The sequence below is a fragment of the Schistocerca nitens genome, chromosome 4 (genome assembly GCF_023898315.1).
Source record: "Schistocerca nitens isolate TAMUIC-IGC-003100 chromosome 4, iqSchNite1.1, whole genome shotgun sequence".
NCBI lineage: Eukaryota > Metazoa > Arthropoda > Insecta > Orthoptera > Acrididae > Schistocerca > Schistocerca nitens.
In genome coordinates, this window is record NC_064617.1 from 225,391,363 (window position 1) to 225,413,737 (window position 22,375).

Consider the following 22,375-nt stretch of genomic DNA (forward strand, 5'->3'; position numbering starts at 1 on the left):
CAGTCAGTTCCTGGAACATGTGAATTCATGTCAACCAATTATTAAGTTCAGCACATAACTGGAAAAGGATGGTCAGTTGCCATTTGTGGATGTACTTTCAAAAGGGGGGCAAATGGCTCAGATGACCACAGTGTGTATTGCAAACCTACACACACTGATTTATGCCTGCAAGTCAGCAGCTGTCATCACCCAGTGCAGAAGTTCAAGTTCATGAAGACATTGGTCCACAGGGCACACACCTTGCCAGACTCAGATAGTTTGGCAGTAGAAAAAGAGCATCTGTGATCAGTGTTCCATAAGAATAGATACACAGCCACCCCGCCACATGGCCTAGAAGACTAGCAAGATGTGACAAAGACTGTGGTGTACCTGCCCTATGTGGAATCTGTTTCTCCCAAAATCAGCAGGATTCTCAGGAAGTACAACATCAAGTGTATGTTCTGTTTACCTACCAAAATAAGAGGACTAATGGGAACCATGAAAAATGACCTGTGACTATGAAAACCAGGAATTTGTAATATACCTTGCCAGTATGGCATGTTGTACATTGACTAAACAACTAGGACAGTGGATATCAGATGCAAAGAACATCAGAGGCACACCCGACTAAGACAGGTAACTAAATCAGCAATTGTTGAGCACCACCTGCAGGTCCAGCGTTTAGAATAGGCCCAAGATATTCCTGCTTGTCATTAGAGACGACTAACAGGAGTCTCACACTTTTTGGACCTATGAGTTCAGGTCCTATTCTATGGTTTGACCTGCCACTTTCAAAATTCTACAGAAGTGCAGGCCATATGGAGAAGGATGCCTTACATGGTGCACAAATTATCCATAGTGCCGATAGATTTGATCTGAATATCTTGTCATGGCTTTGCATTTCCACCTGTGATTCAACTATTTGGGCGAGGACACTGTTCGGGATATGTCATCTTCTTCCGTTCTCTCCTGTCCTCTTTCACCCCCATGACAGTATTGGATTTCTCTACATCCAATATCCATCACGGCAGCCAGTCCGTTGTGGTGGGGCCATCATGTGCCCATTTGGTGGTCACCCCCAGACAACACAGGGAACACACTGCTGATACCTGAGCTGTAAACTCCCCATGTATGCCAAGGAGTAGATGCCTGTCTTCCTGGGGCATCAAGACTCCCGGCAATGGCCATCATGCCAGTTGGCCTTTGCTGTGGCTGGGGTAACACCCATGGGGAGAGCCCCTGATCGGAGTGGGTGGCATCAGAGCGAATGACCCGCAATGAAGCAAACTAAGTCATCTCTTGCTGGTGCCACACGGTCACCAGCAAGTCTCTAAGAAGGGCAAGATCGAATACAATGCCAACAGGTGTGACCCTAAATCGTTTCCCTCCCTTGCTACAGCATGGGAGGAATGTAGGGCTACAGAATGGAGAGAGCCATATTTGCCTCGGTTTTTAGTCTGTAACAGAACTGATGGGGACTCCTTTCTACCTACGAAGCCTCAATTTTTTGTTGAACACCTTGAGGATAATTTGGAGAAGTGACAGCGGTGCCCAAGATGCGAAACAGCGCAGTCTTGATTCAGACAGCATCCCCAGCCCAATCCTGAGAATTATTTGCCTGTGACAAGCTGGGTGATATTTCTGTTTCCATCAATCCCCATAAAAGCCTCAACATGATCCAAGGGATCATTTTCCATCGCGATCTCCTCTTGCAGTCTGACAAGCGAACCTGAACCTCACTGATGCCTCATCCACCATAGAAATGGCTACAAATACTCAGTCGGAGGCAGCAGGTGACCCTGAGGCCTAACCTGCCTCCTTACGCACTTCTTGCCTTCCCATACTCATGATAACGTCATCCTCCAGTAGCACTGTGGCGGTTTTTTCCACCACCTGGCTGAGCTATGGCGACTCTTAAGCTTTATACCTGCTTTCTGCATTGCCCTTCAGGAAACCTGGTTCCCAGAAATGCAGACCCCTGCCCTTCGCAGCTATAGGGGATATTACAAGAACCGTAGTGACTACTATGGAGTGTCAGTATGCAGCGAACCTGTGCCCCTCCAAACCCCTGTGGAAGCTGTGGCTGTTAGGATAAGGGCAACGCAGGAAATAATTGTCTGCAAAGTATATCTTTCTCGAGATGGTTCAGTACCCCTGAACGGCTGCACTGATTGATCAACTCCCTAAACCTTTCCTACTTTTGGGAGATTTTAACGCTCATAACCCCTTGTGGGGTGGCACCATGCTTACTGGCTGAGGCAGAGATGTCAGCAATTTACTGTCGCAACTCGACGTCTGTGTGGCACATGGCACATTGTTGGCCATTGATCTCTTGGTTTGCAGTCCTGGCCTTCTCCTATCTATCCACTGGAGAGCACATGAATACCTGTGTGGTAGTGACCCCTTCCCCATCTTCCTGTCACCGCCATGGCGTCAGGCACACAGACACCTCAGTATGCAGCAGATGAGCTTTAAACAAGGCAGACTGGGATGCTTTCACCTCTGCTGTCACTGTTGAATCTCCCCCACATGGTAACATCAATGTGGTGGTTGTGCAGGTAACTAAAACGATCGTTTCGGTGGCAGAAAACGCGATCAATCGTTCTTTAGGGTGCCCTGGCGAAAGACAGTGCCTTGGTGGTCATCAGAAGTCACTGAGGCAATTAAGGAGCGTCGGCGAGCTCTACAGCAGCATAAGTGCCTCATAACCTGCTCTGTGCCCGCATCACCAGCTTATCAAAAGACGGAAACAGGGGTGTTGGGAGAGATATGCCTCGACCATTGGGTGCCATACATCACCTTCCAAATCTGGGCAGAGATCAAATGAGTTTTTGGGTACCAGACCCCGACAGGTGTTCCCAGTGGTAACATAAATGACGTGTTATCTACCGACACAAAGGTGATTGCTGTGCACTATGCTCGCACCTCTGTGTCGGAGTATTAACCCCACAACCTTTCGCACTCTCAAACAGTGTATGGAAAGGAAAGTTCTCTCGCTCAGTACATGCCACAGTGAACACTACAATGCCCCATTTACAGATTGGGAACTCCTCAGTGCTCTTTCACAATGCCACGACACAGCTCCTGGGCCAGATCAGATCCGCAGTCAGATGATTAAACATCTCTCATCTGACTATAAGCGAAATCTCCTCGTGATCTTCAACCGGATCTGGTGCGATGGCATCCTTCCATCGTACACATGGGAGAGCACCATCATACCAGTGCGCAAATCTGTCAGAAACCCACTTGATGTGGATAGCTATCAGCCCATCAGCCTCACCAACTTTCTTTGTAAGCTGCTGGAACATATAGTGTATCGGTGGTTGGGTTGGGTCTACATCTACATCTACATTTATACTCGGCAAGCCATGCAACGGTGTGTGGTGGAGGGCACTTTACGTGCCACTGTCATTACCTCCCTTTTCTGTTCCAGTCGCGTATGGTTTTCGGGAAGAACGACTGTCTGAAAGCCTCTGTGCGTGCTCGAACCTCTCTAATTTTAGATTCGTGATCTCCTCAGGAGGTATAAGTAGGGGGAAGCAATATATTCGATACCTCATCCAGAAACGCACCCTCTCGAAACCTGGCGAGCAAGCTACACCGCGATGCAGAGTGCCTCTCTTGCAGAGTCTGCCACTTGAGTTTGCTAAACATCTCCGTAACGCTATCACGGTTACCAAATAACCCTGTGACGAAACGCGCCACTCTTCTTTGGATCTTCTCTGTCTCCTCTGTCAACCCGACCTGGTACGGATACCATACTGATCAGCAATACTCAAGTATAGGTCGAATTAGTGTTTTGTAAGCCACCTCCTTTGTTGATGGACTACATTTTCTAAGGACTCTCCCATGAATCTCAACCTGGTATCCGCCTGACCAACAATTAATTTTATATGATCATTCCACTTCAAATCGTTCTGCACGCATACTCCCAGATATTTTACAGAAGTAACTGCTACCAGTGTTTGTTCCGCTATCATATAATCATACAATAAAGGATCCTTCTTTCTATGTATTCGCAATACATTACATTTGTCTATCTTAAGGGTCAGTTGCCACTCCCTGCACCAAGTGCCTATCCGCTGCAGATCTTCCTGCATTTCGCTACAATTTTCTAATGCTGCAACTTCTCTGTATACTACAGCATCATCCGCGAAAAGCCACATGGAACTTCCGACATTATCTACTAGGTCATTTATATATATTGTGAAAAGCAATGGTCCCATAACACTCCTCTGTGGCACGCCAGAGGTTACTTTAACGTCTGTAGGCATCTCTCCATTGATAACAACATGTTGTGTTCTGTTTGCTAAAAACTCTTCAATCCAGCCACACAGCTGGTCTGATATTCCGTAGGCTCTTACTTTGTTTATCAGGCGACAGTGCGGAACTGTATCGAACGCCTTCCGGAAGTCAAGGAAAATAGCATCTACCTGGGAGCCTGTATCTAGTATTTTCTGGGTCTCATGAACAAATAAAGCGAGTTGGGTCGTCTCACATGATCGCTGTTTCCAGAATCCATGTTGATTCCTACAGAGTAGATTCTGGGTTTCCAAAAACAACATGATACGCGAGCAAAAAACATGTTCTAAAATTCTACAACAGATCGACGTCAGAGATATAGGTCTATAGTTTTGCGCATCTGCTTGACGACCCTTCTTGAAGACTGGGACTACCTGTGCTCTTTTTCCAATCATTTGGAACCTTCCGTTCCTCTAGAGACTTGCGGTACACAGCTGTTAGAAGGGGGGCAAGTTCTTTCGCGTGCTCTGTGTAGAATCGAATTGGTATCCCGTCAGGTCCAGTGGACTTTCCTCTGTTGAGTGATTCCAGTTGCTCTTCTATTCCTTGGACGCTTATTTCGATGTCAGCCATTTTTTTGTTTGTGCGAGGATTTAGAGAAGGAACTGCAGTGCGGTCTTCCTCTGTGAAACAGCTTTGGAAAAAGGTGTTTAGTATTTCAGCTTTACGCGTGTCATCCTCTGTTTCAATGCCATCATCATTCCAGAGTGTCTGGATATGCTGTTTCGAGCCACTTACTGATTTAACGTAAGACCAGAACTTCCTAGGATTTTCTGTCAAGTCGGTACATAGAATTTTACTTTCGAATTCACTGAGCGCTTCACGCATAGCCCTCCTTACGCTAACTTTGACATCGTTTAGCTTCTGTTTGTCTGAGAGGTTTTGGCTGCGCTTAAATTTGCAGTGAAGCTCTCTTTGCTTTCGCAGTAGTTTCCTAACTTTGTTATTGAACCACGGTGGGTTTTTCCTGTCCCACACAGTTTTACTCGGCACGTACCTGTCTAAAACGCATTTTACGATTGCCTTGAACTTTTTCCATAAACACTCAACATTGTCAGTGTCGGAACAGAAATTTTCGTTTTGATCTGTTAGGTAGTCTGAAATCTGCCTTCTATTACTTTTGCTAAACAGATAAACCTTCCTCCCTTTTTTTATATTCCTATTAACTTCCATATTCAGGCATGCTGCAACGGCCTTATGATCACTGCTTCCCTGTTCTGCACTTACAGAGTCGAAAAGTTCGGGTCTGTTTGTTATCAGTAGGTCCAAGATGTTATCTCCACGAGTCGGTTCTCTGTTTAATTGCTCAAGGTAATTTTCGGATAGTGCACTCAGTATAATGTCACTCGATGCTCTGTCCCTACCACCCGTCCTAAACATCTGAGTGTCCCAGTCTATATCTGGTAAATTGAAATCTCCACCTAAGACTATAATATGTTGAGAAAATTTATGTGAAATGTATTCCGATTTTTCTCACAGTTGTTCTGCCACTAATGCTGCTGAGTCGGGAGGTCGGTAAAAGGAGCCAACTATTAACCTAGCTCGGTTGTTGAGTGTAACCTCCACCCATAATAATTCACAGGAACTATCCACTTCTACTTCACTACAGGATAAACTACTACTAACAGCAACAAACACGCCACCACCGGTTGCATGTAATGTATCCTTTCTAAACACCGTCTGTGCCTTTGTAAAAATTTCGGCAGAATTTATCTCTGGCTTCGCCCAGCCAGCTTTCTGTACCTATAACGATTTCAGCTTCGGTGCTTTCTATCAGCGCTTGAAGTTTCGGTACTTTACAATTACAATACCGATTGCTGCTTGGCCCCCGCACGTCCTGACTTTGCCCCACACCCTTTGAGGCTGCTGCCCTTTCTGTACTTGCACGAGGCCATCTAACCTAAAAAACCGCCCAGTTCATGCCACACAACCCCTGCTACCCATGTAGCCGCTTGCTGCGTGTAGTGGACTCCTGACCTATCAAGCTGAACCCGAAACCCCACCACCCTATGGCGCAAGTCGAGGAATTTGCAGCCCACACGGTCACAGAACCGTCTCAGCCTCTGATTCAGACCCTCCACTCGGCTCTGTACCAAAGGTCCGCAGTCAGTCCTGTCGACGATGCTGCAGATGGTGAGCTCTGCTTTCATCCTGCTAGCGAGACTGGCAGTCTTCACCAAATCAGATAGCTGCCGGAAGCCAGAGAGGATTTCCTCCGATCCATAGCGACACACATCGTTGGTGCCAACATGAGCGACCACCTGCAGATGGGTGCACCCTGTACCCTTCATGGCATCTGGAAGGACCCTTTCCACATCTGGAATGACTCCCCCTGGTATGCACACAGAGTGCACATTGGTTTTCTTTCCCTCTCTTGCTGCCATATCCCTAAGGGGCCCCATTATGCGCCTGACATTGGAGCTCCCAACTACCAGTAAGCCCACCCTCTGCGGCCGCCCGGATCTTGCAGACTGAGGGGCAACCTCTGGAACAGGACAAGCAGCCATGTCCGGCCGAAGATCAGTATCAGCCTGAGACAGAGCCTGGAGTCACGTGGCCTACTGGCTCCATGCCAGCGCAGTTTCCGCATGGGTCACTCTACCACTGATAATCTTGTGTACCTCGAGTCTGTCAACCAAACAGCCTTTTCCAGATGCCAACACCTTGTTGACATCTTTTAGATTTATGAAAAGCCTATGACACCATGTGGCGACATCATATCCTTGCCACATTATACGAGTGGGGTCTCGGAGGCCCACTCCCGATTTTTATCCAGAATTTCCTGTCGTTTCATACTTTCCATGTCCAAGTTGGTGCCTCCCATAGTTCCTCCCATATCCAGGAGAATGGGGTCCCACAGGGCTCTGTATTGAGTGTATCGCTATTTTTAGTGACCATTAATGGTCTAGCAGCAGCTGTAGGGCCCTCTGTCTCATCTTCTATGTATGCAGATGCTTCTGCATTTCGTACTGCTCCACTAGTACTGGTGTTGCTGAGCGGTGCCTACAGGGAGCCATCCACGTTTTCCAGTTTTCGGCCCCAGAGTCGTGTGTTATGCACTTCTGTCGGCATTGTACCATTCATCCGGAACCAGAACTTTACCTTACTGACGATCCCCTCACTATAGTGGAGACATATCGATTTTTAGGACTGGTTTTCGATGTCCGATTGACTTGGCTTTCTCACCTTCGTCAGCTTAAGCGGAAGTGCTGGCAGCACCTCAATGCCCTCCGCTGCCTGAGCAACACCAACTGGGGTGCAGATCGCTCTACGCTGCTGCAGCTCTACAGAGCCCTTGTTGAATCCTACCTTGACTATGGGAGTCTGGTTTATGGTTCAGCAGCGCCCTCAGCATTGCATTTACTCAACCCAGTGCACCACTGTGGCATTCGACTAGGGACGGGAGCTTTTAGCACGAGTCCGGTGACCAACGTCCTGACGGAGGCTGGAGTCCCTCCATTGCTGGTCAGGCATGTGCAACTGCTCGCCAGTTACATTTCACATTTTCATAGTTCTCCTGTGCTTCCAAATTACCGTCTCCTTTTCCCACCCATGGCAGTTCATCTCCCGCATCGGCAATCCAGGTCAGGGCTTACAATTGCAGTTCGCGTCTGATCCCTTCTATCTGAACTGGAGTCCTTGCCTTTACCACCTATACTCAAGGTCCATTCATGTACACCTCCATAATGTACACCTAGGCCCCGGCTTCACCTGGACCTTTCGCATGGCCCAAAGAGCTCAGTTCACCCCGCGGCTCTTCACTGTCACTTCCTCTCAATTCTTGACATGTACCGAGGCCATGAAGTGGTTTACACCAATGGCTCGATGGCTGATGGTCATGTCAGCTTCATGTATTTCCATGGAGTACATATTGAACAGCATTCCTTGCCCAATGGCTGCAGTGTTTTCACTGCACAGCTGGTGGCTATATCTCGTGCTCTTGGGCACATCCATTCCTGCCCTGGGGAGTTGTTTCTTCTTTGTACTGACTCCTTGAGCAGCCTACAAGCTATCAACCAGTGCTACCCTCATCATCCTTTGGTTGTGACCATCCAGGAGTTCTTCTATGCCCTGGAATGGTCCAGTCTTTCAGTGGTGTTTGTGTGGACCCCAGGACATGTCGGAATCCCAGGCAACTAACTTGGTGACAGGCTGGCCAAGCAGGCTACACGGAAGCCACTTATGGAGATCGGAATTCCAATAACTGACCTGAGTTCATTTTTATGCCGCCAGGCTTTTCGGCTTTAGTAGATGGAATGGCATAGTCTCAGTACGCACAACAAACTGCGTGCCATTAGGGAGACTATGAATGTGTGACAGTCCTCCATGCGTGCCTCTCGCAGGGACTCTTGTCATTCTCTGTCGGCTCCACATTGACCACACTTTGGCGACCCACGGCTATCTCCTGCACCATGGAGACCCACCTCAGTGTCGATGCTGCGCCCAATTGACAGTGGTCCATATTCTGGTACACTATCCCACTTTGACTGCCCTGCGACAGAATCTTCGGTTACTGGACTCGTTGCCGCTAATTTTATCTGACAACACCTCATCGGATGATTTAGTTTTATGTTTTATTCATGAGGGTCAGTTTTATCATTTGATCTAAGTTTTAGTGCATGTCCTTTCTCCCTCTGTGTCCTCCACCATAGTGCTTTTAGTGTGGAGGTTTTAATGTGTTACAGAGTGGGCTGGCTTCTCCTTTTTATTCTCGTGGTCAGCCAGCCATGGTAATCTGTTTTCTCATTTTAATCTCTTCTACCTGTTTCCTGCGTTTCTGTGGTTTTCTTCTCCCCTTTTGTCCATTTGAGTATTTGTTGCCATTCCGTCATTCTTGTGGTTTTTCCATTCTCTCCGTTTTGTGTTGTCAGTCTCACTTGTTTTATTCTCACCCTTGTGGCATTGTTTTATTCGGAACAAGAGACTGACGATCTTGCAGTTTGGTTCCTTCCCCCTCTTTTAAACCAACCAACCAACCATTGCTGAACATTGTCTGGAGTTCAACCATTCCATGAACAATAATTAAATGAGGGTTCTGGCACAGGCCTCCAGATACTGAGACATTGGTATATGAGACACTATAGTGATAAAGGTGAAAGAAAATTTCTGAATCAGGGCACTGGGTATCTACTTGGTAGAGCCTGGAATCCTGCTCTGGAGTTTCTGAAAATGCAATGGGACACCAGTAGCAGCAGCAGAACTCAACAAAATGGAGAATGAGGGTGTGGACATTGGAAGGAAACTCCAGATAAGCAGCAGGCATATTGGACCAAAGATGGAGTGTTGCAAGATGCTTCTAGTGGAAGTGGATTGCAAAGGGAACACATAAAACTACACCAGATCAAAAATGGAAAGCCATTGTACAGATGTGTGCATGGGACTAAAGATGAAATACGAGTGCTTGGCCTTGCACATCGAACTACAGAGGAAGTGCCTAAAAATGTTTCTAGTGGTAGCAGACCGCACAGAGAACACCTGGAACTAGCTGCAAACTGAAAACAGGAGTGCCACCCCACGGACAGGCACTCTGGACCAAAGAGGGAATACCTGGAACCAATGATGGGAGGGGGAAGAGTGTGGATACAAACACTGGATCCATTCCACTCAACTAGCAGTCTTAGGTAGCACCTGTTGAAGATAACGAGTCAATTTTTTTGAAATATCATGCAATAACAATGCTGATATCCATCAGAATAGGGATTCCTCTTGCAGTGTTTTTGTGTGTTGTTGTCAGTGGTTGTAGTAATGGATCTGACTTTGTGACATTTTTACTAGAAGTGAAGGGATGTATGTAACTCCAGGGGAATAAACCACACCTTAAATAAATTGGTGGCTGGAAAGGTCATGTGCAGAAGATGTCTGTGGCAGATGTATAACTAATTGATTGTGCTTCCACCAGTATGTTTAGATGTTCCTGACATTCTTATATCAGTGTAATGGGTCACCTTTTTTTTTGAAAATGAACTCTTGTCCTACTCTAACATTGGTTGTGGATTTAACCAGCATCCAAGTACATGTGTTCCATAATAGTTCTTTCTGTAAAGAAAATTAGGTCACATACAGGACATTTAGAAAAAGCAGTCACAACCTCATTAACAATCAGTTTTCTCAGACCATTGCAGCTACTTTTTTTCAGATCATCATTCATAAGATTTGATTTGACACTCTTGTAAAATGTCAGTAGCTGCCTGTTTCTGTATGGGATTATTAGGCTGCATTTTTTTGTGGAATTGAACCTACAGAATCATCATTACTGTTGGAGGTAGTGACCATGATTATTGTCAGATTCTTGGGTCTGATTTACCAGGCCTCATTCAAGAGTTAAACACATTTAATGATTAGTCTCCAGGTGTGCTCTTTTCCTCGATGTCAAATGCATCTTGTGGTACAAAATTTAATGGCCTGCCTTTGAACTGTGTGCAAAATTACATCCACATTTGTAATGCTGTAAAGCACTGTGAATACATGGCAGAGGGTACTAACAATTGCTCCACATATAAAGGTTTCTTCCTGTTCCATTTGCACATGGAGTGCAGGAAGAATAAGTGTTTAAATGCCTCTGTGTGCTCTTTACTTAGTCTATTCTTGTCTTTGTAGTATCTATAGGAGTGATATGTAGGAGACTGTAGTATATTTCTAGATTCCTTAATGAATATTCGTTCTTGAAACTTTGTAAATAGAATTTTGCAGGATAGTTAACATCTGTCTTCTAGTGTTTCCCAGTTCAGTTTTTTAGCAATTCCATTATGCTCTTCTTTGTATACATTCAGTATCCTGTGCTTGTCATATTTGTTAAGGCCCCTCTCACATTTGAGCAATATTCTAAGGTGGGTTGCACATGTGTTTTATAAGCAATCTGCTTTGTAGAATAACTACAGTTTTCCAGTATCCTACCAATGAACCAAAATTTGCCACATACTTCACTTGCTATTGAGCTTATTTGAACATTCCATTTTATATCAGCACACATTGTTATTCCCAGACATTTGCATGAGTTGACTGATTCCAGTTGTGACTCAGTGATACTGTTGTTATACTATGTTTTTGTGTTTTGTGAAGTGTCCAGTTTTACATTTCTGAATATTTAAAGCATGTTGCCAATCTGTGTACCATTTTGTACTTCTTTGTGGATAACTGCATTATCTGCAACAAGTCTAAGTATACTGTTAATATTGTCTGCCATGCTGATTTACAACATGAACAGTGAGGGTCCATCACACTTTCCAGTGGCACCCCAGAAGTTACTTCTACTAAAGGAACAAGAATGATCACTGTTTAAAAGTATGTACAATCACTATGCACACACATGGAAACACAAACCAACTACAGTTGGCCAGTAATGCTGGCACATTCAACATCATCATTAACATTTCCAGGTGAAATTTGAAAACAAATTCCAAGGGTGAAATTGCAAGTTTTTCTTATCGTGATCTTAGTAAAATTGGCAAATTATATTGATTATTGGACAAAAATACATTCTTCTGCATTTGTTTAATAATATGTAATTATCTTGCAGTCTTCACATATATTTATATCTGAAATAGCTGTAAATTAGCGTCTCACATAGAGTACTGTTTAAGTGTTTGGGAGCTGCATCGGGTAGGATTAAAGGAAGACATTGAAGTAATTCAGAGGCAGGCTGCTAGATTTTTTACCAATAGGTTTGAACAACAGAAGGTATCACAGAGATGCTTCGGGAACTCAGATGGAAATCACTGGAGGGAAGGCGATGTTCTTTTCAAGGAGCACTATTGAGAAAATTTAGAGAACTGTCATTTGATGCTGACTGAAGAACAGTTTTACTGCCACCAGTGTACATTCCACATAAAGACAGTGAAGATAAGATTAGAGAGACTAGGGCTAGTATGAAGGCATATTGATGGTCATATTTCCATTGCTTTGTTTACGACTGGGACAGAAAAGAAAATGACCAGTAGTGCCAGGCGCCATAAAGAGTATGTATGTAGATGCAGATGCAGATGTATTATATTCTTAACAATTACTTTATGAGTAGGTCTGCATCAAATACTGTTGAAATGTAACATTTACTGTCTATTGTGTGAGTGGAGGTTAGTTTCCAATGAATATTGTTTCCTGAAATGTTAATGTGGTTTTGCAGATATTCATAATGTGTAGAAGAGATGTCCAATAAGTATACAGTTATATTTTATTTTGGAATTTTTGCAGTTTCATAATTCCTGGTGTACGCATGTGGGCAGCTTATTGAAAATTTATGTACCAAGTTAAGGAATTTGTTTTGTAACATAGACTGTGATTCAAAGATCAGATGGAAATAATGTATATCACATTTTACTGGAAACTAACATTTATCATTAGCCATAACTGACGTTGAAATAGAACATGTGCTGATTTGTAAATGTGAGAATTCCAGGATATTTTGTCACAAGTCTACATAATATTTTTATTGCTTAACCTGGAAAGCAATTCTAATTATATATGAAGTGCAGATTTATTTGCTTAAGTGTGTTGATTGTAATTATTTTCAGAATGTGTTCCCCTTTTTCATAATATAGCTATAATGGAAAAGATAGCCTTAGTTATTTTTGTTGTGGCAATAATAAATTCAAAAGATATTAATGTGATTTATAATTTCTTTGTCTGATTTGTTCAATACTTTTTATGTTGTGAGAGTATATGACTTTCTGTCCTATTTCCACCTCAAACAATAATGACATATCAAAAACTGAGTTTATTCTTGCAGTGTGAGCAGCCTTTGTCCCAGTCAGTCTCTGAAAGTCAATCATCATCCCAGCATCTTAATGGAGACTGCCCATGTCCTGGATCACCACATTCAGCAGACTCCAACTCCAATGCACCATCCAGTAGTCATAATGGAAAAGATGCAGAAAGTGTGGCTGTGGCACCATCCATTTCACTTATTCCCATCAAGCAAGAGCCAGTGTCAGCTACTGATCCTGGGCCACTGCCTGTCAATCTAAGCACAACAACACCTGATGGGCAGATGCACTTCCAGTCTGCATCTTCAACTGGCATTCCAAGTCTTGTAAAGGTAAGCTCCAATGCTTTCAGTTCTAGCATTTAAACATCTCAGTCACATGCATGCTAAATGTTATGTAAATCACTTAATTGGTTTCCACAGTGATTCTTCATTCAAAGTTAAAGAAAATATTTTTTTTTATTTTTGTTGCACAATGTTCAGGGAAACCTATTGTATGTGCGCTGTCATGAAGTGGAAATTGTACTTTGGGTAGTTTCTTGCACTAATCCTGATGACTGTACACAGTGCTCTCGATAATTTCCCAGCACTGATTTCTTTGCAGCCTTCCTATTAACCTTATTTATCACACAACTTTTGAACTTTGTAGCTTGCACCATTTCGAACAGCCATACTGATAGGCATTTGGATGTCTTGTATAACCTGGTTTGTGTATGTATGTGACTTTGAGATGGAGAAGGAAGACAAACATTGGATTTAGCAACAGACCATTGCTGCAAAGTTGAGCTTCCAACAACAAGAAGAGTTGAACTGATTCAGACAGTGTTCAGTGTGTTGGTACTAAGTAGGATAACTGTTACTAAATGCCACAAATGTTTTGTGACAGTCAGAAGACAGTGAGGGATGGTGAACAAGGTGGTCAGCCAATGAGAACTTGGATCAGAAAAATCGGAGGTAAGAGAAATGCTAGACATCCCCAAACCAGTGGTTTTGTGGATCTTATGAGAAGACAATAAGAAACTGAGTGCAAGGCATGTTCCAAATGCCCTGATACAGGAGCAAATGAATAGTTGAGTCCCATAATCAGTACTTGTTATTCATGATTGAGTATGATGAGAAATTAACAAAGAGATAGAGGGGCTGGCCAGTACTTACCTCAGCTCAGTACAGCCGATAGATACACATAAAACAGAACCGAAAATTTACGTTCCTAGCTTTCGGAACAAATGTTCCTTCATCGGGGAGGAGAGAGGGGAAAGAAAGGGAAGAAGGGAAAGGAGATTCAGTTACTCACAACCCAGGTTATGAAGCAACAGGGAAAGGAAAATAGGAAGGGTAGCAAGGATGGAGGCATGGTTGTCAGAGGGAAGCCAAAGATATTCTACTGTAAGTACTGTGCCAGCTTCAGACCAAAGAGGATGCATACAGAAGTAAAGAGGTATATAGTATAAAGATAAACACAACTATGTAGGATGAAAAGATGCGTGAATGGCTAAAGAGGAAAGGGAAAGAGGAGAAGACTGAAGAGTAAATGGGAGTGAGGTTGTTTAACGTAGGTTCAGTCCAGGGGGATGGCAGGATGAAAGGATGTGTTGGAGTGCAAGTTCCCATCTCCGCAGTTCAGAGGGACTGGTGTTGGGTGGGAGAAGCCAAGTGGCACATACGGTGTAGCAGGTTCCTAGGTCCCTAGAATTATGCTGGAGGGCATGCTCCGCTACTGGGTATTGGGCATCTCCTAGGCGGACAGTTCATCTGTGTCCGTTCATGCACTCAGCCAGTTTAGTTGTTGTCATGCCGATGTAAAAGGCTGTGCAGTGCAGGCATGTCAGTTGATAAATGACATGTATAGTTTCAAATGTGGCCCTGCCTTGAATTGTGTATGTTTTACCAGTAGTTCCCATCTCCGGGTGCAATTCCTCCGTCCACCAGTCTCTCCTGGACTTCCAGAACCTTCAATCCTTAGCCCTTACCCAACTTGTCCTGAATCTCTACACTACTTCATGTAACCACCACTCCCAACAGCTCCTATCTCTCTTCAAAGTCCTCCACCTCTCGAACCCTTGCTTGGAGAACACACTCAGGAACATCATCCTAGAAGCCAGTTGCAGACTTGAGTTCCATGCCACACACGACCTGAAAAAACTATCCACAGTGCTAGTGCAACACCTAAGAAGTGGGGTCCCTCTCCCTATCCCTCATAAACACCAACCACAACAGAACCTTCAACAAACCCCCCTCATAGCCAACAAACCTAGCCTAGCCACCCTACTCAATCTCCCCATCCCAGCACACACCCCACACAGACCAAATCTCAACTATAACCACAGTCAAATGCCACATATCACCAGTCCCAATTCAGTTCTAAACCTCTCATCCAGATCCCTCTCTCCTCCAGAGACATCTGTTCTATCAAAAGGCTTAACCTTTAGCCCCACGCCTAAATTCAACCACACTGCCCTGGTTAAAGATCTCCTCTCATTCACCCGGAACCTCAACTGGAAATATCACTTCACTACCCAAACACAGCCCCCAAATACTAGACCCAGTGTTGAACCCTGTCTAGAACAGTTCCGACTGCCTTCTCAAAGGGATCCTCCTCCCCTCCCCCAAAACCATCCCTTGCAGACATTTCAGGAATTCCTCACATCCAGTGTTGCCTCCCAGTCATTCTTGAAGAACATCCCGACAACCCCCAACATCACCCCAGCTGAATCCCGTGCCATTAAGGAGCTGAAAATAGACCGCTCTATTGTCATCGTCCCGGCGGATAAAGGCTCCACAACTGTTGTACTTGACCGTGTGGAGTATGTGGCAGAAGGACTGCGTCAACTCTCCGACACCTCAACCTACAAAGCTGTTACCCAGAATCCCATTCCCTCCATCCAGACTGAGCTGCAAAAAATCCTAAAAATCCAAGGTCCCTCACAAGGCCTCACAACGGCTTCCATAGACTTACTCACTCCACCTGAGCCACGTACCCCTACCTTCTACGTATTACCCAAAATCCACAAAGAGAACCAACCTGGCCGTCCCATTGTAGCAGGCTTCAAAGCCCCAACCGAACGTATCTCAGCTCTGGTAGACCAGCACCTCCAACCTATCACCCGCAGACTCCCATCCTACATCAAAGACACCAACCACTTCCTAGAACGCCTCAAATCCATTCCCACTCGTCTCCCACCTGAAACCTTTCTTGTCACCATAGATACTACATCCCTTTACACAAACATCCCACATACCCATGGTCTCTCTGCCCTTGAGCACTACCTCTCCCAACGCCCACCCGAAAATCTTCCAAAAACCTCGTTCCTTATCACACTTACCAACTTCATCCTCACCCATAATTACTTCACTTTTGAAGGCCAGACCTACAAACAAATCAGGGGAACGGCCATGGGAACCAGGATGGCTCCGTCCTATGCCAACCTCTTCATGGGCCGCATGGAGGAGGCTTTCCTGAAGACCCAACAGCTGCTTCCCCTGGCCTGGTATAGATTTATAGATGACATCTTTGTGATATGGACCCATGGTGAAGAAACACTCCTCAATTTCCTCCATAACCTCAACTCCTTTTCGAATCTGAATTTCACCTGGTCCTTCTCCAAAACCCAAGCCACCTTCGTGGATGTTGACCTTCATCTTGTTGAAGCTCACATCCACACCTCTGTCCATATCAAACCCACAAACAAACAACAGTACCTTCACTTTGATAGCTGCCATCCTTTCCACATCAAATGCTCCCTTCCCTACAGCCTAGGTATTCATGGCAAACGTATCTGCTCCAGTGACGAATCCCTCAACAATTACACCAATAACCTAACCAGTGCTTTCCTCTCCCGCAACTATCCTGCAGACCTTGTCCACAAACAGATTTCCCGAGCAATACATTCCTTCCCGTCCAACAACAATGTTCCTACCCCCAGACCACACAGAAGCGTCCCCCTTGTCACCCAATATTATCCTGGCCTCGAAAACATCAACAAATTACTCCGCCAGGGATATGACTTTCTCAAGTCAACCCCTGAAATGAGATCATCCCTTGACAAAATTCTCCCCACACCACCCAGAGTTGCCTTTCGTCGCCCCCCTAACCTCCGTAACATCCTTGTTAAACCCTACAATATTCCCAGACTACCTTCTCTACCCAGCGGTTCCTACCCCTGTAACCGACCCCGCTGCAAAACCTGCCCCATGCATCCCCCCACAACCACCTACTCCAGCCCCACTACTGGTAAAACATACACAATTCAAGGCAGGGCCACATGTGAAACTACACATGTCATTTATCAACTGACATGCCTGCACTGCACAGCCTTTTACATCGGCATGACAGCAACTAAACTGGCTGAGCGCATGAACGGATACAGACGAACTGTCCGCCTAGGAGATGCCCAATACCCAGTAGCGGAGCATGCCCTCCAGCATAATTCTAGGGACCTAGGAACCTGCTACACCGAATGTGCCATTTGGCTTCTCCCACCCAACACCAGTCCCTCTGAACTGCGGAGATGGGAACTTGCACTCCAACACATCCTTTCATCCCGCCATCCCCCTGGACTGAACCTACGTTAAACAACCTCACTCCCATTTACTCTTCAGTCTTCTCCTCTTTCCCTTTCCTCTTTAGCCATTCACGCATCTTTTCATCCTACATAGTTGTGTTTATCTTTATACTATATACCTCTTTACTTCTGTATGCATCCTCTTTGGTCTGAAGCTGGCACAGTACTTACAGTAGAATATCTTTGGCTTCCCTCTGACAACCATGCCTCCATCCTTGCTACCCTCCCTATTTTCCTTTCCCTGTTGCTTCATAACCTGGGTTGTGATTAACTGAATCTCCTTTCCCTTCTTCCCTTTCTTTCCCCTCTCTCCTCCCCGATGAAGGAACATTTGTTCCGAAAGCTAGGAACGTAAATTTTCGGTTCTGTTTTATGTGTATCTATCGGTTGTATTGAGCTGAGGTAAGTACTGGCCAGCCCCTCTATCTCTTTGTTAGTATTTGTTTCACATCTTTATATGAGATTTTCCATTAATCATTATGATGAGAAATTCTTAGACACAATTATTACTTGCGACTTGACTGCGATGAGAAATTCTTAGACACAATTATTACTTGTGACTAGACTTCGTATTTTATCTGTGGTCCTCATGTAAAATGTCAGAGTTCTGAATAGGCTAATGTAGCATCTCCAGGACTGGAAAAACTGCAATTTCAAAAATGGAGATTAGGGGGTGTCCAGGTAGAACAGTAATAATAAATTCTATCAGGAAGTATTAAAATACTCGTTAAACAATGGAAAGTTCATTCTAAACTTCCCATTGTTTGATTTTGCCTAACAGTTTGCCTTCTATCCCAAACCCAGTGCTGTTCCCTTTGTTACTGTTCTGTATCACATTACGTTACTCTGTGCCTGTCCTTTTCTCTCTCTATTTTCCTGTGCTTTATTGCCATCTTTCAAACTGAACATGCTTTCCACTGCTTAAAATGCAGCCTGTGAAACGCTGACTTCCAAGTCATCCTGCATCAACTGTCTTGAACATGCACAACACAGGGCTACATGCCCCCATAGATTGTAGGTCCTACCCATTGTGTTCCACATTCTTCCTGCCAGTATAATTATCCTTGGCCTTACAAATTAATCCCACTACCTCCATTCACCCTCAGGAATTTTCATGTTTTTTCCTGTACTGCCTAATGCAGTTATCCAATTATACCAGCTGCCCCCTCTCTTCACATATATCCACCCACTAACATGTACCCCATTAAATTACCAACTTTGTATTTATTGTTTCACTTTTGGTTTTCACTGAAGATCCTACTTAATCAGATTTCATTTTCTTTCACTATAATTCATCCATTTTGTCCTTTTAGTGACTTTCCCACATGTTTTAGGTGGTGTTATATATTTTTACTTTTTTTTCCCATTATGTGTCCTTGCACCTTCCATCTGCACCAATACTGAAATGTCTTCCTACCCCTAACCAGAACCCAGTCCCATATACTGCTCCTGCATTGTGTAGCTCATGGGATGCCTCCAAATGGCCTTACCATCAGCTGCATCCCCTCCCTCTACAAATGACCTCTATTTGAAAGCTATCAGCCCATAGCCCTCATTAAACTAGTCTCACAAAACCATATCAGTCCTACACTACCTCCTTTCTGTTCATAAAATTCTCATACTCTGTAATCCCAAATTCCTGCACTAGAGCAGCATGCACAATGCTACCTCATAAAACTATGCAATCTGTTCACCTCATACTCACACCTTGTACTACTATCCATTGCCACTGCAAGACCCCATCAGACCTCTCCCAAAACCCTTCATGGCCGACAAACCCTGCCTTGCAGACATATTACATCTACCATACACTCAGAAACTCCCTCCAGCTACCCTGCAGAATCCAGAACCTAAGCAGACTTGCAGCAGTCATGAACCTGGTGCCAAAACCTTCAGTATCACAGAAAAATCAGTCCTCATGCTGGGCTTGCTAAATACCTTCTCTCCTTCTTGTGGTCCCCACGGTAGAAATGCTTTCACACCACGAGCCCTACCAATTATACTCAATCCAAAATCAATATTTTGCCCTGCCTGACTCAATTTAGTCTTCAATCTAACTGTGATCCACCTCCCCACCCCCACTGCCCCTAAACCATCCCCTGTTAACTTTCCACAATTTCCTAACCTCAAAACTTAACTCCTCATCATTCCCCAAATCCCTCAGTATGGAATCCCACCCAGAATCCATATAAATAACTGTAACCCACCACCTAAAAACTGATCCTGAACTTATAATCCTGTCTGTCGACAAAGGCTCCACAACTGTGGTTATGAACCACAAGGATTACCTAGCTGAGGGACTCTGCCAGCTGTCAGATATGTCCATATACAAGCCCTGCCATAGTGACCCCATCTCAGAAATCCAGCACAATCTCCAGTCCCTCCTCAAATCCTTAGACTCATCTCAAGACCTCTTCCCAGAACCTCCCTCATCATCCCCCACCACCCACCACACTCCCGTCTCCTACATGCTTCTTACAATACATAAACCCAACCAACCTGGACGCCCTATTGTGGCTAGTTACAGTGACCGCATAGAGAGAATATCTGCCCTGGCAGACCATCACCTTCATCCTATTACCTGTAACGTACCCTCCTATGTAAAGGACACCAACAAGTTCCTTCACCAACTCTTCACAGTTCGTGTTCCTTCACCATCCAGCACCCTGCTCACCTTTGTTGATAGCACCTCCCTCTACATTAACATCCCCTGTGCCCATAGTCTTGTCGTTACTGAAAACTACCTTTTTCATTGCCTGATTGACCACAAACATACAACCTCTTTCTTGGTCACCTTGACCAACTATATCCCCACACACAATTACTTCTCCTTTGAAGTCTCACCTACAAAAAAATCCATGGTACAGCAGTGGGCACCTACATTGCACCAGCCTATAATAACTTATTCATGAGCCATCTAGAAGAATCCTTCCTAACCATCCAGAATGCTAAACCTCTCACCTAGTTCAGATTCATTGATGACACCTTCATGATCTGTACTGAGGGTGATGACACCCTATCCACATTCCTCCAGAACCTAAACAATGTCTTCCCTGTTTGCTTCACCAAGCCCTCCTCAGTCCATACAAGCTGCTTCCTCAGTGTCAACCTACACCTTAAGGATGGCTACATCGGTACCCCCATCCACATCAAACCTCCAACCACCAACAACATCTCCACTTCGACAGTTGCCACCCATTTCACACCAAGTAGCCCCTTCCACACAGCCTTGCCACCCAAGGTCATTCCACCAACTGTTGTGAGTAGCCCCTCTCCAAATATGCCAAGGGTCTCACTGGGCCTTCATAGACCGAAATTATCCTCCCAGCCTTGCCCAGAAGCTGATCTCCTGTGCCTTGTCTTCCAAGTCACCTACCATCCCTCACATACCACTCTCTGGCCACAAAGCAGCACTCCTCTTGCAACCTAGTACCACCAGGGAATGGAGGAACTGTATCACTTTCTCCACCGGGGTTTCGACTCCCTGTCATCTTGCCCTGAAATGAAAAATATCTTCCCCACTATCCTACCCACCCCTCTCTGAGTCGTATTCCACTGCCCCCTCAACCTATGCATTATTCTTGCCTGACTCTACTCCACCCCTGCTTCCAAGCCCGTGCCTCATGGCTTACATCCCTGCAATAAACGTAGATGCAAGGCCCGTCCTTTACATCCTCCCACTACCATGTACTCCACTACTATAACAGGCATCTCCTTCTACAGAAATGGCAGGGCCACCGGTGAAAGCAGCAGTGTGACGTACAATGTGCCACAGCCTATGAGCGCATGACTGGTAACAAGCTGTCTGTCCACAAAAATTTCCACTGCCAAACTATGGCCAAGGGACATCTGGTCCTTCCAATTGCTGAGCATGCCACCCAACACGATGAGCTTCATTTTAACAACTGCTTCACCTCCCGTGCCAACTGCATTGTGTCCAGCTTTTGTGAATTGTGCAGTGGCAACTGTCCCTGCAACATATCCTTCATTCCCATAGCCCTAGCCTCAACCTTTACTAGTCCCTGTCCTCTGCTTGCCTATCCTCTTCCATGTTCCTACTCTAGCACTATACATACACTACACATATCTTCTATCTCAACACATGTACTTAGTCATTTCCCCCTCTCTACTTCTTCACTCTTCCAGCCTCCCAATGCCCATGGCACAGCCTCCTGATACTGCATCTAGCAGCCCTATCATGTCCTCACATATTCCTGCACACTCCCACATGCAGCACTAACACCTTCTGCCTCTTCCCTGCTGTCCATCCTGCTCCCTGTCCCACACCTCGTCCATACCTTCACTACCTACCCCAGCTAAATTGATGCTCACCACAGACACAGTTGCAGAGACGCTTTACAGTCTGGGTGCAACACTGGCAGTGTGTGTTTTTATTTTTATTTATTTTTTTCCTGCATCTGATAAAGGACATAGTCTGAAAGCTGAGCATTTCCAGCACTATTTTTGATTGTACCAACCTGCGGCTCAGTGCCTCCTCTATGTGATGAGTAGCAATCTATCCTTTCTGTAAAATACTTGTTAATTTGATTCCACTCAGGGATAGGTTTCCTGCCTGGTTCTTTTGTTGAGTCAGTAGGTAATTCCTTGCTGAAAATCAGCATTACACCGTTCACCTTATCCACTACTTTTTGTCACATGTGGACTATTTCCTGTTGCCAAAAATGATGCAAGCCAAAGTGTTCAAGACTTGATTTGATCGGGTACACTCACATGACTATGACTGACAAACCCGAGACAGTTCCAAAAGAATACTTTTCTGGTGCCATGAAGAGATTGAAAATTCATGTTATACAATTTGTTGCATAATTGTTAA

The 22,375-nt window shown here is 44.9% G+C and overlaps 1 protein-coding gene across 1 annotated transcript in view; it reads left to right on the plus strand.

Annotated features, from left to right (window-relative positions):
* The window catches only part of LOC126252778 (zinc finger protein Helios-like), a 73,823-nt gene that overhangs the window by 40,845 nt on the left and 10,603 nt on the right, over positions 1-22,375 (plus strand). The window contains exon 4 of the mRNA XM_049953707.1: positions 13,004-13,312. Within this exon, the coding sequence (XP_049809664.1) occupies positions 13,004-13,312 (309 nt within the window). The remainder of the gene's footprint in view (positions 1-13,003; positions 13,313-22,375) is intronic.